The sequence below is a fragment of the Neopelma chrysocephalum genome, unplaced genomic scaffold, assembly GCF_003984885.1.
Source record: "Neopelma chrysocephalum unplaced genomic scaffold, ASM398488v2 Primary Assembly neopelma1_143, whole genome shotgun sequence".
Lineage (NCBI taxonomy): Eukaryota > Metazoa > Chordata > Aves > Passeriformes > Pipridae > Neopelma > Neopelma chrysocephalum.
Window position 1 is genome coordinate 6,842,011 of NW_020897805.1, and position 18,224 is coordinate 6,860,234.

The 18,224-nt window shown below is 37.8% G+C and overlaps 1 protein-coding gene across 5 annotated transcripts in view; it reads left to right on the top strand.

Annotated features, from left to right (window-relative positions):
- Nucleotides 1-18,224, top strand: part of SH2D4B (SH2 domain containing 4B) — a 68,140-nt gene that overhangs the window by 15,002 nt on the left and 34,914 nt on the right. For 4 of the 5 annotated variants that reach the window (XM_027700269.1, XM_027700270.1, XM_027700271.1 and 1 more), the window contains 3 exons: nt 2,163-2,322; nt 3,302-3,449; nt 12,137-12,281. In XM_027700269.1, the coding sequence (XP_027556070.1) occupies nt 2,163-2,322; nt 3,302-3,449; nt 12,137-12,281 (453 nt within the window). Of the gene's footprint in view, nt 1-693; nt 844-2,162; nt 2,323-3,301; nt 3,450-12,136; nt 12,282-18,224 lie in introns of those variants that run through there. The other variant, XM_027700272.1, reaches the window with a different exon arrangement.

The window sequence follows — 18,224 nt, forward strand, 5'->3', positions numbered from 1 at the left end:
TATTCTCTTTCCATCTGATAAGGTCATAAATTAAAAGAAGTAGTGAAGTTGTGTGAGAACAGTAAAAGTATTTGGTATCTACCAGTTATGGTACAGATCAATTACAATGAGGCATGTTTTTTCCAATTTTTTTTTTAAAGTACCAAATAAAGGAGAGCAACTAGGATATTCAGACTCCTTATAGGAAAGAGGACATGGAACACTTTTAAAACAAAAGCTGCCATTGGTTATGTGGGACTGGTACTCTTGGGAAATCGTTCCGTACTTCTTAAGATGCTTTACCATGAAATGCAGTAGATGAAAACCTTTCAGGCAAATACTGATATGACCAGTCAGGTCTCAGCAGATGGTATTCAAATGCTGTATCCAAAAAATGCAGCATAAATGTCGGGTTGACAGGAACACAGAAATGTACAGAATAAGAACGGCAATAGAACACATTCACATTTATAACCTGAGACATAATCTGATAGACTGGGAAAGAGCAAATGCTTTTGAGAGTTGTTGAAGGAAAACATTATTAGCTTAAATTTCCAGCCCCACTTGAAGTCAGTACTGTTAGGCCAACACTGGGAATTCATATAAATTACATTTTCCAATTTGATATAGAATATTAGCTTTCATTGTGAGATCCGATACGTTCCCTGCCTTCAGTTCCTATTGTCAACACTTGTGAGTGTGGGCTGACGGGGGCACTGCCTGCTGTCAACAGCCCCACTTCCCTTCCTCCTGCACTTGTCTGTCTGCAGTCTGGGATGTCAGAAACACTTTATTGATTGTGCTTTGGGAAACTTAATCCAGTTAAATGGATACTGTCCTATTGCAGAATAAGAGAAGTTGAGGGTGAGAGTAGCTAAGCTGGTGATTGTAGAGAAAGATGTGGAAAAAGCAGAAGCAGAGCCTGGCTATTTAAATAGGACCAGGTTTCTTTTAACTCTTATGGGAACACTGGGGAAAAACTAGTTGGAAAAATGGTGCCCTGTCCATTTCTTCACATTTTCAAATGAGGCAAGATGCCTTTTAAAAACTGTGTGATGACCCACAATTTTCTAACAATTTTTCAATATTTGAGTGAGAGGGTGAAATCTAGAGGACTTTAATATACAGGGAGTGATATGAACTGCTGAGCATTTATGGCCTTGTAGTCTGCATTCTTTAAAATAAATCCATTGTCCATCTTGGCAGCGGTCTTTGTGGTGTAATCCCCTTTTGTTTGTTGAAGGACAGTGTCAACAAATTTGCAGGAAATAAAACATAAAAATGGATGTGTAAGAGATGTTTCTACAAATTCCTTATTATGAACCTCTAGAATGCTTTTAATATTTGCGAGTTATATGCATAAATGCAGAAGGAAAAGACCAAACTACACTAAGTCAGGTAGTGTATATGACTGTGTATGAATGTATTCAGATAGGATCTAATCTAGTGCCCTTTGCAGTCCTGTAGTTTGTTCTTGGACATGAAGATTCACCAAGTGTAGTCTGTTTTGTAAAGAGCTGTCAGGCTTTTTTGGTGTTCTTAACATCACTCTGTCAACACAGTAACCGTAGATTTTTGCATGGTGTGTTTCTTGAAAGCTGAACCAGAAACTTAATCCCTTTCGATTGCCTGCGTGAACAGAATAGGCTCTGCAGTGTTGAGTGGTGTGCTCTGAGTATTCAGGCTCACTGAAACTCTTCCTTCACACAGCGGCATCAGGAAATTCCTGGATTTTTTGAAGGTGTTCTGGTGAAGTCTCTCTATGCTCAACACTCAACTTTTTCTGTGCACAAAGGATTGCACATTATGTCACTGGTTATTGTTTTTGCCTCACCTCTTTTTCCATGCTCTTCATTCATCCCTTGCTGAGTGAAGAAAGAAAATGTAACAATTAAGGAGGGATCATTACGCTGAAATTCTGGGAAATGCACGCCAGAATTAATAACCTTTATTTTTGTGGGACAGTGAGTCTTTAGAGATTGTGTGATCTGCAGCATACAAACCCCAGCACGCTAGATTGGTCAAATCAGATTTCTTTCAACCTCTAAGTAACATTTTATTCTGACTTGTAAATTACAAGCTTTATTGTTTCTAAACTGCAGATACGCCATCTTGTCATCTACATCTGTGTGAGAATTTGAGCCAATCTTTATATTTTGGCTTGTTCTCGGTGGCTGTTGCAGGTAACGGCAAACGTGTGCAGTGGCTGCGTGGGAAGGATGGCGAGGTCTGGGTCTGGGTGATGGGAGAAGGCCCAGGGGACAAGCCCTACGAACAGATATCCGAGGAGCTCATAGCAGAGAGAGCCAGGCAGCAGGCCCAGAGGGAGGCAGAAGAGCTATGGTGAGGATTTATGAAACTGAATTCAGGGTCTGCTTGCCATAATGGGAGAAGTGACCTTGTAGAAAGGTTGCAGGTAACGGTGGGTAGAACTGGTAAGTATGTTTTGTGAACATTGGCTTTGACTTGCTTTGGCAATTTTTCAGCATGTAAAAAAAATGTAATTTTGTTTCTCTTGAATATTGAAAAACAAAACCCCTCTTTTACAAAAAAAAAATAAAATAAATAATGGAGCAAATGTTTTCCTTTTGGGGAATTTTGCTAAACCATTGACAAATTTGTAAATAAAGAAAAATGGAACAATCTGATTCTGAGATGATTAAATTTAATATGTTTGTTGTATTACAGATCTGAGTCCACAATGGGGATTTGGTACATAAAATCCTTTTCAAAATTGGTTTTATTTGCATTTTGCTTGCATTAATTCTTATTCTGGCAGTTCAGAAACTGATTATACTAAGTGCCATGCTGCTGTTTCCAGCAGGGCCTTTCCCAGGTTTGGGAGAGATTCAAAAATGTTTTGATACTTGATATTGTTAGGAAGTAGGCCACCTGTCTCACACACTTCCTTTAGTGCAGTACTGAAAAGTGACAGTTAAATATCAGGTTATTCTATATTGTCCCTTTTTGTATAAGATTCTTCTTTGCTTATAGTGATTGCGTATTTAAGTAGGGATTAAAGGCCTCAACCTGATCTCTGCATTCCTTTTACATTATCAGTACTAATAAACAATCTAGCATAAGAATTTGTCAGACATTTGCATTGATATTTGAAAAACAAAATTGTAAATTTTCTGCTTTCTGGATAGTTTCCTCAAATCTGATTTGTGGTAGGTCTCCTGTTAAATATATTTTCTTTCCTTGCATAATTCCATGAAATCTTATGTTAATTATTTGTTGCAACTAGTGAGTAAGTATTGATCCTCAATTTAAAAAAATAATCAGTGGCTTAATTTGTTTTATTTTCACATCTTTTCTGAAGGAGACAAAAGGAAGCTGAAATTACAAAGAAATTCCGGGATGCTATGGCTCAAGAAAAAGCCCGAATAGTGGCAGAAAAATGGAAAATAGAAACAGAGGATCGGAAAGCAGCCAAATTGGAGGAAGAAAAAATTCAGGAGGAATTAAAGGTTTGCATGGAGTAATTTGGTTCTTTTAACAGTGTTTTAATATAGATTCAAAGTTCTAGTCACCTTCAGTGCATGTTTGTTAATAAGCTTTAAAATCCGCAGTTGTAATTTTTCATTCTGGAATGTACAGACAGCTACATGGTACTCACCAGAACAGCTGGGTGAGTGATAAGAAAAAATTATAAACTCATTCAGAAGTGCCAGAACAATCAAACTGGTTATTCAGCTCACACGTTAACAGAATTGTTCAGTCAGCTGTTCTGGGTGAATCATACTGGGGGAAAAAATGTCCAGTGGTGAAATACCTCACTTTGACTTAGTTTGCTTGGACATATTCTGTGTATTTTGGATGAGTTGTTCATGTATTGAACTTGAAAATTGTGTCACTACTTTCTTCAAAAAAATAAGGGCTGGATCCTTCTCGTATTCAACATATGGGAAAGATCCAGTTGGCTTTACTAGGAGAAGTTCATTTGCCTGATTTTTATTGACTTCATAATGAACTTTCCATGAGCTCAGTTACAGTGTTTTAAAGTTTTTTTGGAAAAATATTTTTTCCACATTTTTTTTGTTGAAAATAACAATTTAAAAACTAAACAGACAAAGATGGCCTCTTTCCACTCTTTGTATTACTGGATAAAGATGAAATCTTGTTTAAAAATGAGAAAAATACAATTGGTTCAGTGTGCAGAGAAATTATCACAGTCCTCTGAGTCTGGGATGTGCAGGCTGGGACTGCACACAATTGGTGAGGCTGGGTTTCCATGGAGAAAGTCTGTAGCAGAATATGAGTCCTAGGAGATCTGCATCCAGTAATAATAATGGCCAGTCTTCACGAACGAAGATTTTGGGAAAGGTCTTTTACCTTTCCAGCCTGCGCAATGGATTTTTTAGGTGAGACACAGCCTGCGCTGAACTGAGCCCAACCTTTAATCCTAAGGTTCATCTGCTGGGGCCAAGCAAGCTTGGGCAATGGCAGTGAGGTCCTCAGGACGTAGGTTTGTTTAGAGTGACCTTCTCATAGATGGATGGCCTCACAGGGCTAACGGGCTCCATCTGCCCGGGGGACCAGGAATCGAACCTGGGTCGCAGAGGTGAGAGTGCCGCATCCTAACCACTAGGCCACCAGGGGTCCCTCTGCATCCCGTAACTTCCATCTATATGCCTCTCCCCTGCTGACAGGTTGCTATGTCTCTTCTTTCATTCCTGACACAGTGATCAAAGGTGTGGAAAGGGTGGATAGACTTCCCCCTTGTCCCTCTGGGATGGGAGGGGAGAGTGTTAAATTTATGTGGTTTGATTACAAACTAGAGTCAACAAGGTCCTTGTCACTGTAAACTGTGGGCCTGGGATCTGAGGGTGGCCATGGAGCACAAAGCCAGGGCCATTCCTGCAGCCTCCTCTGCAGAGTTGCTGATTTACCTTTGCACAATTAATTTGAATTCACAGGAGAGAACAGGGCCTTTGAAATTCGATGTCAATGAGTGATGAAACTATACCTTTCAAGTGCTTTATTAATATATGAATAATGAGCAGAGCAAGTAATTAAACACTCTTTCCTCTGCTCTCTGGAAAGCAAAACCCTCTTGAACAAAGACTGATACAGTGTTCACTTATATCTCTGTGATTGATTTACAGGGCACTCAATGGGGTAAATGTCCACAAGCTCACTTGTGCTATTCTGTTTCAAAGAGACTTTTTTTAAAAAGCAGAGTGAGAAACTTCTGAGACTTTTAGTGGCCAGTATTCATACTTTTCTATTAAGGAAAACTCGCTGTTTAGTCATTGATACAATTAACAGTAATGGCACCAAAATCTACTCATTTTCATATTAATGGAAAGATAATGTCAGTGTTCTGTGTTCCCACTGTTTCTCAGGACACGAGCAGGTGTCCTCCACCCAGCTGTGTGCCTGGTAGGAGCAAGGAGCACTGCTGTAACGGGGTTGAGAATATGGTTGTTTCTACATTGAATTTCAAATACTAGACATTGGCCAGCATTTCTTTAGGTCTGTTCATAAAGTTGCCAATATATTTATCTGATCAAAGAAACAGAAACCTTTTCTTTCCCTCTGGTTTCACTTAAATCCAGCATTTGTAGATAATAGTTGCAAAAAATTTAAATAAGCAGACCAAAATTTTTAAAACAAGACTCAGCAGAAATGAACTCTGTGGCTTAAAAAATTAGTTTGGCAACAAGATTTGATGCAGTGGTTGTTTTTTAAATGCTGCTTTATTGAGCGTGCTCCTGGCTTTTCCTTTATTAATACAACAACATAGGCAAATTCCACTTTTAGCCTTGATCTTCAATTAGTTCTATAATTTGAGACCTGTTAGGAGAGACTTGGACTGACATGGGGTTTCAGCAGCAGAGATTCAAATGCAGGATTGATTCCTCGTACTTTAACACCACTCCTTTGCTACTCAGAAAAGCAACTTATCTCTTACTTGGTCTTGAAAGAGCAGATCTTGGACATTGTGCTGTAGAACTACTTCAAGAGAGTAAAGACATTTCAAAGACAGGTGAATCTCACAGGCTCATGTGGGGGGCTTGTTAATTTTTCTGTCCACTGGCTTATTTAATCTCACTTGGCTTTCCTTCTCCTTCCCATTTTACTCTTTTTATAACTACTCTCGTGTGGTGGAAGAGCTACATGAAATATTTACAGGCTGAATGAGTGGATAGGTACCAGACAAGAAAAGAAAGTTGTGTTTCTGGCATCCACATACAACTACGGAAAGGGAATAGAACTAAGGTACTGGGAAAAAGAGGAATTAATGAATCTACTCGTGTATGACTTAAGTAATTGAAATAATGAAGAAATGGCTGTGGAATGAGATGCAAATCAGCTAGCAAGCCCACTTTAACAGGTTTAAAATATTTAACATCTTGGTAATCATCCTTCTGTGATGATGACCTGATCATGTTTAAAGAGGTCTCCATACTGGGGTATGAAAAGTTCAGTCTCTGCTAATGCTTCATCCTGTTGAGGCATTTTGAGTTGGAAAATTGAAACTCTGTCCTTTCTGCTGACTGTTTAATTTCTAACCATATTGTATCACAAACACTCCTTTTTAAAATGCTTTTATTCCTCTTGACCTATCATGGGACGTTAGGGCTGTCTGCACTAGATAAATGATATCTCACATATCAAAGTGAATGATGATCCCTATTTCCTTTTCCAACACTATTAGAAAATTATTGCTTTCCTTGGTGTTTCTTAAGCAGAAATGCCTTTAATTTATGATGCTAGAATATAAACGTTGACTTCTCTATTTTTGCAGTTTAAGGACAGCTATTCTTTTATGCACTTATTGCAAAGGACAAATAAGAAAGCCAATTACTATCATTAATCTTTTTGCTAATTCACAAAGGCTATGAGATCATAGGCATAATTTTCTACTGTTATCAGTAGCTGTCACTAAGAGTCTTGAACAATGTGCAGAGCTAAGGAAAATTAAAGGTGTGAGTGTCAGCCAGCCAGGGACGAGTGGTATCCTTCAGCTACATTTAGAATTAAAAGAGAGATGGTTTCTCAGCTCACTCTTCATGTGTTCTACATGAAGCAAGAGAATATTAATTGTAAAGTACTGTCCTTATGACATCAGATATCTGACAAATTTAATAATATAAGCATAGTTGACAGCAGAGCTAGATTACTTCTTAAAAATTCCCTGGGAGATGAAATATGTCTCTTCAAAGAAGACAGATTGAGAATCAGCCTTTAGAGAAGAACAGAATAATTAGTGCTTCAGTTCAGGAAATCTCTAAACTCATGCTTAATAGAAAGAACACTCTTCAGTCCTATTGACTTGGATGAGCATTCAACATGTCTGAGTGCTTTGCTGTGCCCCAAAGTGTTGTGGGCCTGATTCTTCAGACAATTGCCAGGTGTAGAGTTTATGGATACAGTGAAATGTCACCACCACTCGCAGTACTGTGGGCTTCTTATGATGTAGCAGTGAGCATTCTGTCCTGATCTGAAAAAAATCTGTCTCCAATAAAAGTCAAGCGCTTGAGTGGGACTGTTATCTTTAAGAGCAAATAAGCTGTAAGATCAGCTCTGTGCTTTGCTGTGCCAAGAAAACATTGAACTCTTTCCCAAAGACAGCATATTTAGAATCTAGGAATATGGCAACAGCTTCTTGCTGGGATTTGGCACCCAGTTCATTCTGAAAATGCCTTAGTTGGGTTATTTCAATGGCAATTACAATAATTGAGTAATACTTAATTTTGTTTTCTTTTGTGAGACCACAGTTCAGAAATCCTTTTTTTTCTATGCAGTTGTCTCTTGAACAATGTTGGAAATGAGGCAGCTGTCAGTTACTGTTGGGAATTGGGTCTTCAGGTTTTTCTATCCTACTTGTGAGAAACTGGGATGATAATTTTAAAGAAAAATCTCTTCCCTGGTGACATCTGTAATGACTGCACTGCTGAAGCCACTGTCTTTATTCTGGATTGCTAGTAAAAACTAGCAGAGCTTTGGTATTTTCCATGGGTGAATGGGAAAATCTGAGCCACTAAGGAGGATAGTTTGCACGTTAGGAACTCAAGCTGTGAGGAGTCTCTAAGATCCAGAGACACACTTTTAGTAGATGTTCACTGGAATTACAGCAAGTTACTCAAGCAGAGTCTGCTCCAGTGATGTCAGGAACAGTCCTTAGCTTTGTTTTCTAGCTCATCGAAAAGAGGGTCTTTGTGAACCAGAGTATGTTGTTACTTCCCTGAATGAGACGTGAATAACATGTCCTGGGACATATCCATGGCTGAAACATAGCTTCTTCTGGATAAAGCACGACTGCATTGAGTACATTTGCATTTATGCAAATACATGCACAGTGAAGTGTTGCAAACCCTGTGTTCCTTTCTGAGACATTGGTAGCAGAGAAGAAAATAAAGCCTCTGCAAACACTTTCTTTTCTGGTGCAAGTGAGACAATTTTCTCAGAAAAAGGCTGGGAAGGAGTTGGACATATTTCTGCCATTAATCACAGCTCTGTTGAAAACTGTCAGGTGGGTTTACAGAGAAATCTGATCTCTGAACTCAGCCAGCTGTGTCGGCCTTGCTGAGAGTGGGCTGTCCTACAGCTGGGCACCCTGGGATTCCCAGATTTTCTTCAGAGGAGGGAGTCCTAAGGGCTCTCAGCTCTGTGGCAGGTAGCCTGAATGTCTTCCCTGGGGCAGAGGTGATTGCTGACTGAGCTCAGGAGATTCACTGCAGCTGTAACTTTCAAGACTGCCAAAGATACTTCTTGCCAGCCTGAAGCATTGAGGGAATCCCAGGCATCCTTTTTGTTGCAACGAAGACACCTTATGGGTTTTGCCTTGAGCATGATGCTGGTCATTCAGCTGCCCTGCACCCTGTAAGACTCCCCAGAGAGACACCAAGACCTGTGGCAGCCAGGAGCCCAGTTTTCCAATGTAAAGAAAAATGCTCTATTTTGGCTTTTCATCAGTGTATATTTTAAATCTTTCTGCAGCAAAAACTAGACGCTGACCTAATATCCTCTCATCTGCCTTGAAATGAAACATTAGAACCTAACCATGACTAATATTAAATATTATTTAGAGCTGTCCATAGTAAAGTTATCAAACACAGTGAGGCACACATAGACAGTAATAAGTTTGTGGTAAATTCTCAACTGCCAGAGGATAGATAAGACCATTTAGCATGTTCAAATTCTCCAGTGGAGTTAATACCTGAGAGGATTACTGCTGCCTGTTGAATTGTCAGTGTGATTTGTTTCTTCAGGTTGGTATTTCTTGGCAATTTAGCCACTGTACTGAATTGCCAGCTTCCTAATTATTCTGGAAGAGCTGAAAGGGACACGGCACAGAGTGCAATCTCTCTTAACTGTTGGGCAGAATGTGATGTTTGTAGGTTATTACAGCTCTTCACTCCCAGCTCTGATGTGCAGGATTGAGTTCATAGGGAGAAGCAAATAAACTGGTTGCTGTGTTCTTCCAGTGGAGCAAATGTGAGAAGTCCAGTTGTTGTTCATTGTAAATACATACACTGTTTAATCATACTTGACAAAAGGATCACTGTTCTTTTCTGTGTCACACTAGCAAGGGTTGTTCTTCTCACACACCTTTAAGGAGTTGTACAGTGTACTTGTACATGCATCCATGCACTAATTAAAAAAATAGAAATCAAACCTTTTCTTTCTTTAGAAAGGAAAATTGTATGACAATGTTTTGCTGAATTCAGAATCAAGTGCCAGTGTAAAGTTTTTGTTGTTGTCTCTTCTTTGACTTAAACCTTCCTCTTTTCAGAAAAAGAAAAAAAAAGTGGGGGTAGGATTTTCTTAGTAGGCATTCTACTTTCCATTAACAACTCAAACTCTTCCTGACTTCTAGTTTTTGGTGGAGGTGTTTTTTTTTTTTTAGTTTGTGTATTTTGTTTGTTTGGGTTTTTTTATACACTTCATCTTTTTACTAGAAATGCTTCAATTACAGCTACATTAAAAAACAAACCCAAACTTATGAAAAAACTCTGTGTGATTCAGGGAAACTGCTGTGAGATTGATTTTTTTTTTTTCCTCCTTCCTCTATATTAAATTTTACTCCATGATTTGAGAAGTTGAATATAAAACATTTTGATAACCCAGGATTACCCTTGTGTCTGTCCATCTTCCTGAAAAGATAGCCTAGATGTATTGAATTGTTTTAGGTAGTGAAGCTGAGTAAATAAATATTCTCCTCGTAAGAATAAAGAATAGCTGATCTCATACTTTTTCCAGGAAGGGAACAGAACCATTTACTAGCAACTGAAATATGGAATCACTAATTCTATAGGGATATCAGAAAATATTTCTTTTTTTTTTTTTTTCTGAGGAAGCTGCTGGGCTTCGAAATCAGTGTTATTTAAAATAATTGACTTTTCAAAAATAATGACCTGTCCACTTAATTAATGTTTTTAGGACTCGAGATAACAGTGGGAGAATGATGTTAGAAATAATCAAAGATATTAGCATTATATTTGACAGAAGAACAATACTAGGATTTTCTGTCTCAGAAATAAGAGCAAGCTAATATATTCTTCAGAGAATCATAGAATATTAAGGATTAGAAGAGACTTTAAAGTTCATCTAGTCCCAACCACCCCTGCCATGAGCAGGGACAACTTCCACTAGACCAGGTTGCTCAAGGCCTTGTCCAACCTGGCCTTGAACACTGCCAGGGATGGAGCATCCATAAGTTCCCTGGGCAAACTGTTCCAGTGTCTAACCACCCTCATCGTAAAGAATTTCTACCTAATATCCAGCCTAAATTTCCCCTCTTTCAGTTTGTACCATGACTCCTTGTCCTATCTCTACAGTTCCTAAACAAGAGTCCCTCTCCAGTTTCCCTGTAGGCCCCTTTCAGGCACTGGAAATTTGCTATGAGATCTACATGCAACTTCCTCAGCCTGTCCAAACAACATTGTTTGAACATTCATAGTACTATATTTGGGTTGCCTTTGTTGTTTGTGCCCTGGCAGATGTTAAAATAGCACAGACAACCTTTGAATGAGGATTTTTCCAATGTATTATCAAATAAAAGATATTTACTGTAGGGAAGTGTTAATTAATACATACTTTTACAGAATTAATATAGCTTTTGGATAGTTCTGCCCTTTCATCTGAAAAAGATGGAGAATTATACCAAAAGTTTATACATAGTGTGACCTTTCAGATAAGTAGCATCTTCAAAGACTGAACAGAAAAAGAAAAAGAAAAATGCAAGTTACTTTTTGCAGGATTATGAGCAACATCATGAGAACTCTGTTTTGCATATCCTGAACCCACAGACTAAGTTTAGAGAATAATGGAAGTCAGATTTTGGCCTCAGTTTTTAAATGTCTCCACTCCTATTTGTAGTACTTAAAATAGATCATGGATTGTTTTGGTCGTGCTGTGGGTCCTGCTGTGATGAAAGTTTGTTTTCAAACTTAGAAATATGCCCTCTCACAAAGTTCACAGTGTACTAATATTATACAATGGAAGGTAACATGTCTAATTTCCCTTTGAAAGCAGAAGGAATCCCATTTGATCATAATTTTCAGAATTCGCATCATACCATGTCTTAAGAAAAAAAAATTATCAGTACAAGGTCTTTAGCTAAGAAACATTTGTTCAAATATATCAGCTCAGCTGATTGATGGAATGTCTTGGTGGATTTGGAAATTTCTTTTCCAGTTTAAAGTAATCATGGGGGTTTGTTTGCTTTTTGTTTAGGTTTTTTTTTTGTTTTTCCTGTGCCCAAGTACTGCTGGTTCTAATGCAATAGTTACTGAATTCTACAGATTCTGTAGAGGATGTGTGCAGTGCTTGAATACAGCAGTATCTCCAGTGGGAGTTACATGTGGACTTAAAACAAGCTTTGCTTATGGACTGTAGGATAATACAGCCTTTGGAGTCACATGATAAAACATTTTCCATATGCTTTTCAGATTTGAGATACTTACATGTTCCTCATTCCTATGATAGCTGTGCACGTCAAAACATACCCTCCTCAGAGGTTCCTAAGAGGTAGGGAATTCCAGTTATGCCTGTTGTGATAGGTGAGAAACCCAAAGTTAGAAGAGACAGGGATTTGCCCAAGGGTAATGTAGCTACTCTGTCATAGGAAGCAACTGAAGCAGTGTCCCAGCTTTTGGCACATTCTTCCTCTGTAGTCACTTCTGGCTTACTTCATTTTGCCTAGAAAAGAGAAGAAGAGGAAAGACAAAAGGGTGAAGAACAAATCAGGCAGCAGGAAGAAATCCGAGCAAAGGAGTTGTATCTGAGCCTCAAGCAAGCTCAGCAGCATAGTCAGCACAGCGACGAGGACCAGGAGTGGGAAGAACAGTGTGAGTAAATTACCTTCACAGGATTTAATGTGTTTCTGAAAGCAAACAAAAGGAGACTTGTAGGGTGGAAAAGGTGTTGCCAAAAATCTCTTCTACCTAGAGCAATACAAAAAGCTGTATTATTTTGGCAGAAATTACCAGCTTAACCTTATAAACAGAAGTTTCGTATTTCTTTTTGAATCCATTTCAATGCCTTACAGAAAATTTTTCTTGTACAATAACTGAGATCATGAATTTTTTTCTAAAGTACTTAATTAACAGTTTTGGCTTAGTAATAATAATTCAGGACACAGTTATTTTGACAGCTTGTCCATAGCTATTTCTGAAGAGGTAAAATCTGTCTTCATCTGTATTTTAATTGCTTCCACATGGTAACTAGATGAAGCTATGATATCAGTGCTGAAACTCACTTCTTTCCAAAAGGTTACAGTAAATAATACTTAGATTGTTGATCTAAAAATAAAAAATTCTTATGATGATGGTGATCTCACTCTATGGAGGTACTGTTCCTTTTTAGACACCCTGAAATTCTTTATAACGATCATAATTGAGATTAATTTTTTTAGTGATTTTTAAAACCTTACAAGGAGCAGAAGAACTATATTACTGTATATGAATACATTTATACTGTAAATAAGTAAAGGCCCACATTATGAATAATGATATTTAATAGCTTAAATATTTAATGAAGTGTCTGTCTATCTGTCTATTGTGAAGTTGACTTTGGAAGTAGGAAATTTGTTTGCAAGAAGAATTGTACATTTTTGGGGGGAAGAGAATATTTTCCATTTCTCACATCTATACTGATTTGATTACTCTGCAGAAAAAGGAAGTGTAATGACTGGAAAGTATTAGCTCCTGTGGGGTTATTGTAGTAATTATATGTAACACAAAAGTTAATCGACTAATAATAAAAATGGAGTTTTAGGGAGCTGATATGTTGTGCAAGAAATACCTCATGGAGTAGAAAAAAAATATTGCTGTAGTGTTACTGATTTCCTGACAGGGGTAAAAAAAAATTTTCCAAATATACAATGAGTTTATTTTATGGTTTTAGTCATCACTTCATTAGTTCCTAAGGACTAATTATTGAAGTGCTATTACCTGGAATTGATCTGATAGTGAATCATTCTGCACAACATGAATTAAATCTATGTAAGATACAGTGGTGCCATTTTCCAAGCTCATAACAGGCTATGGTTTTTTTTGATCAATAAAACCTCTGTATATTACGCTGTCAATAAAGAGAAGGTAATTATTTCCCAGAGAATTGTCTAAATCTGAGTCTATATATTTATATGGAAAGAAAAACTGTAACTTTCTGTATTTTAGGTATTTAAGAGCAGAATGAGTTGGGGAAAAAGTAGCCCTTTAGTTTTGTAGAAAATTAGCATCAGCTGGCAACCTAGCATAGAGAGTAGCGCTATGTACTTTGACATTTCTTTGATGGTACATAAGGAAAAAACCCTACATTTGCAACCATGTTGTTAAAAAAAAAAAGTAAGCCCAGTCTATCTTTACACTGAAATTGGCAATAAAACAAAATAGTATAAAGACCACTGAAACCAGGTATCTTTCCTTACTATGGCATTAAAGAGGTAACTGAGGATTTAAATTGTTGCTTCCATTTTCTCAAGGAATGTTCTTTGTATAGGGACAGACATCAGTTATGCAATAGAGGAATTATGGGAGAAGACAGAGAAAAAGGAATAAGCTATCGCAGATTTTGGCATTTTTGATCTGTCAAAACACTTGTGACTGCACCACTTGACGGGTATAGCCTGGCACCAGTGCTCCTTTTGTGTGTAAGCTTTGAGGTATTCTGTGTGCTCTGAAGGAATTGTATCACCTTCAGCCTGTGTGCCTTGATACCTGCAGACCTGTCTGCTTGTCCTGGTCACTAATAGTAGTGCTGCTGTGGGGAACAGCAGCTCAGCACCTTCTGTGGTGGCAGCACAGCTGGGCATTGCAGCCTGCCATAAATGCTGTGCTGCCAGAGTTTATGCTGTTATCAGTAATTGATTTAGCATTAAACTAACTGCAGACTAATGACTAGAGTGTATCACATCCTTGTTTATCCTCTTATGCTTATCTTAGTGTCTCAATTTGTCCCAGTTGGTTTGAGGGCTTAGAACTGTGCTCCATTAGCAAATGGGTGTGACAACTGAAGATATGAAGATGCAGTGTTTAGTGCCTTATCTCACACCAGTTCCTGGCTGGTTTAAACCATGCTATCAGACTTTGCATTAAGCTTCCTCAGCAATATTAACACCTTTCATTTCCTTAACTTTACTGCATAAGCCAGAACGTCCAGCAGACAGGTAGTAGCAAATATCTGGAAACGGGAGCATTGGAAATTGCTATGGAATTATTTAGTACCTCAGGTTCACCAGATTTTTTAGTTTTTATTTGAGTTCCAGAGGGTGTTTTTTTTTTCTTTTTATGGTAATCCTTCCATTTTGTCCACAAGTACCTATGGAACACCAAGAGACAACTTATTGAAGTTAGGCAAAACTATCCAATAGTCATCTTTTTAAAGCAATAAATAAATGCATGAATGCATAAGAGAATTACAAGCAGATGTAATATTTACGTCTTTTGCCTCTACAGATTTGCAGTGGAAACCATACTGCTCATTAGGAACAGGGCCAGGCTCCTTTGGATCTTACCTCCTTGAAGTCAGCCCTTTGTATTCAACAGTGCTGGGGGTCAGTGCTGCAGAGGAACAGCAGTGCTCGAGCAGCTATTGTGGAGAGCAAATGTAGCAATGATATTGATGACACCACTAACTTATTTAGTAGATGGAATTTAGAATGTGATGAGAATTCATCACTCCTCATCACATTATCCCTTCAGCTGTTTATTGCCAAGGCAATCAGCAAAGTGTTGCTAATATTAGTTTCTGTTGTTTGGTTCAGTTTGCTTCTGCTGTTTGCCAGATAACAATAAAGGCCCATAGAACTGCTGTGTTAATTGAAATACATAATTTTTAGTGTTTTTATTAGGGTAACTGACAAGTGTAGAATAACTTAAGAAATCAGTACTAAAGGGGAAATATGATGTTGCAAGAGCAATCATACACTTTGATTTCATATAATAGATATATACTGGGTTATTTTAGAGGGCAGTTGTGAGTTAATAAGTGGAACAAATATATTGGCTGGCAAATGAGAATAATGGAAAAGACTGATTCAGAGAGTCCACTGTTCAAAGCTCTTATTTTTTGAGACTGAGAAGTGAGAACTAAGGCTAAGCTTTGATAGAGGAGGGTGCATATTCTGATTAGTTTTGGAACTTTCTGTGGGCTGTTCCATTTTTTAGGTTTCTGGGGTATTTAAATGTGACCTCTCTCTGTGAAAGCAGAAAAGGAATCTGCAAAACATAATAGAAAAAAGCTGTAGCATGAATATTCATCTGATTGGATGTTGCAAAAGGCATTCTGTTAGTACAATTACAAACCCCTGCAAACTGCACCAAGCAGTGAAGTGCTCAGATACCATCTGACCAGCTTTACTCATCTGCAGACAAAAATGATTCCAGTAAAAATGTAAACATAGATGAGTGAGTTGATCTATTCTTATGCCTTTCCCCAAGCACCCACTTTTGGTCTCTGTTGGAAGTAGAATACCAGGCTGACTCATTATAGCTTCTTTTATATTTTTATATTTTTATGTTCTTCTACAAATGTGTCTATGAATTTATTTTTTGTCTGGCTTTTAAAGGAATTCATTTGGTCTTTATCTTCCACAGAATTTCAAGTGAGTGAGTTTACTGGCAGGAGCATTTGACAAAATGCTGAATTTTGAAGTGAGTAGTCCCCAGTTCAGCTATACATTAGCTAAGCAACTGCTTAACATAAAGTATGTACCCTCTGAACTTCAATAGGTCTCAGAGTGCATTGTTGAGTAGGAATGGGATTATTCAAATGCTTTCAGATAAAAGATTGCTGAACTGGAGCCATATTGCAGAGTATTTGTGGGAAGTTATTTTCCAATTAGGAAAGGCAAAAAAACACTGTGTGATTTGTCTGTGCACTCAGAAAATCTGAAGATTGGATTTTATCTATTAAGTAGTCATTTTGAATTGCTCATAAACAAGCTTCCAAGAATTGTTAACAAGGGTGTAAAGCCAAAACAAAATAATTTAAAAATTAAGATGTATAATCATAGCACATGTTGTTTTCTGCTTTCACATATCTCTGACTGTAACTCATAGCTCTTCAAAAGCACAAAATAGATTACAGAAAATAAAGAGTTCCTAGTCTTTCACAAATTATGTGATCAAGTTCAGCTGCAGTGCACCATGAATTAATCCTCATCTATATCAAAAGATTTGGTATTAGAACTTTACCAGGGCTGCTAATAGGGATTTACCAATCCAAAGTGAAAATTTAGAAGGCAATCTTGCATTTTCTCTCAAAAGACAGCTTAGATTAGCATAGAGGGATAATGGATTTCCACAAACTCTTCAGGGAAAACAAGGCAACCGACACCTCTAGGACTGTAAGAGCTGTTGCACACACCATTTGCGGTTTGTTCTCTGTTGTTGAGAGTATGTTCACACTGCAGATCACGTAGACATGTCTGAGCTGGCTTTAAACTATTCATTTCTAGTAATAATGACTGTCTTGGATATATTTGTTAGCTTTCCAGGAGGGTTTGGTAACCCATTTTTGGCCTGCTCTACTGAGGCTACGGTTATATTGACACCTAACCTATATGAGCAGCTCAGGCACTTCTACAGAAGCTACAGTTCCATCAGGCAGAAGTGTGCTTCATTTTGCAAGTGTTGAAGGAAAAGGTACCTGTTATTGGTATCACCAGCGCTGGAAGAGAACACTGGTGTTGGAGCTGGTCTTACAGGGGCTGGATGAACTGTAGATTTCCTGTGAGCTTAACTAATTCCTCGTTTCCCTGTCTTGTCAGTCCTTACATTATTCTGTAATATAAAAGGAAGATTAGGTATATGTAAATTATTATTGATGTAATTCTTGATGCTAGATATATGGACCTGTGGTGATGATTCAGAGAGTGTAAGATTTTCTTCACATATCTAATCTCCCTAGTGAAAATATTGACTATTGAATTTAGTGTTTTGCATAGGGGTCATGCCAGAAATACATTTGCTGTAAAAGGACAGCCAATCAAGAAAAATAACCTCTTCCTATTTAAGGAAGGCCTAGAAGTCCTGACTACTTTTGCTTTCTTATTGTGAGAAAGGCTACGATGTCTCTGAAAATACAAGTAATGCAGATTTTTGACTTTTTCTATCTTAAAATATTTGTGCTAGACTTGATCCAGACATAAAGTTCTTATTCCTAGTGAGATGGTTCAGAGCCAAAGAGAGAAATATGAATATTCACGAAATTCTATTGTAAGAAAAATGTGCTACAGAAATAGATCCAGATTTACCTTCAGACTTTGAGTGACATTCTCAAGATAGAGAAATTTGTGGGAAGTGTCAGTATGGGAGGATGGTTCATGTGGCACACATTGCTTTGTCTGGAATGTAGTGATAAACCTTTTTGTAGGTTCCTGACTGCAATGGCTTTATCCACAGTACTATTTCCAGTCACCAAAACCAGTTATTTGTGCCAGTGACTTTGATTATTTACCTGCAAAGTCCTTTGACAAGTCAGACTTTTAGAAGTAACATAGGATAACACAGCAAAGCAGGTCCACAGTAGAAGCTGTACTGAACAACTTCAAAAGATAGGGGAAAGAGAGGAATGTTTCAGGGAATAACTGTAAGGAATGGGAGAGGGAGAAAGTCAGGACTCCAGTAATGAGAAAAAAATGGATTGAGAGACCCTATTCATCCCTATGGTCAATGATTCTTCAGATACCTCACCTGGGTATTTCAATAAAAATTCTTCCTAAAGTGAAAGATTTGACTAGATACATATATAGATATAAATCTAAAAATCTACATGGAGCCTTCCCT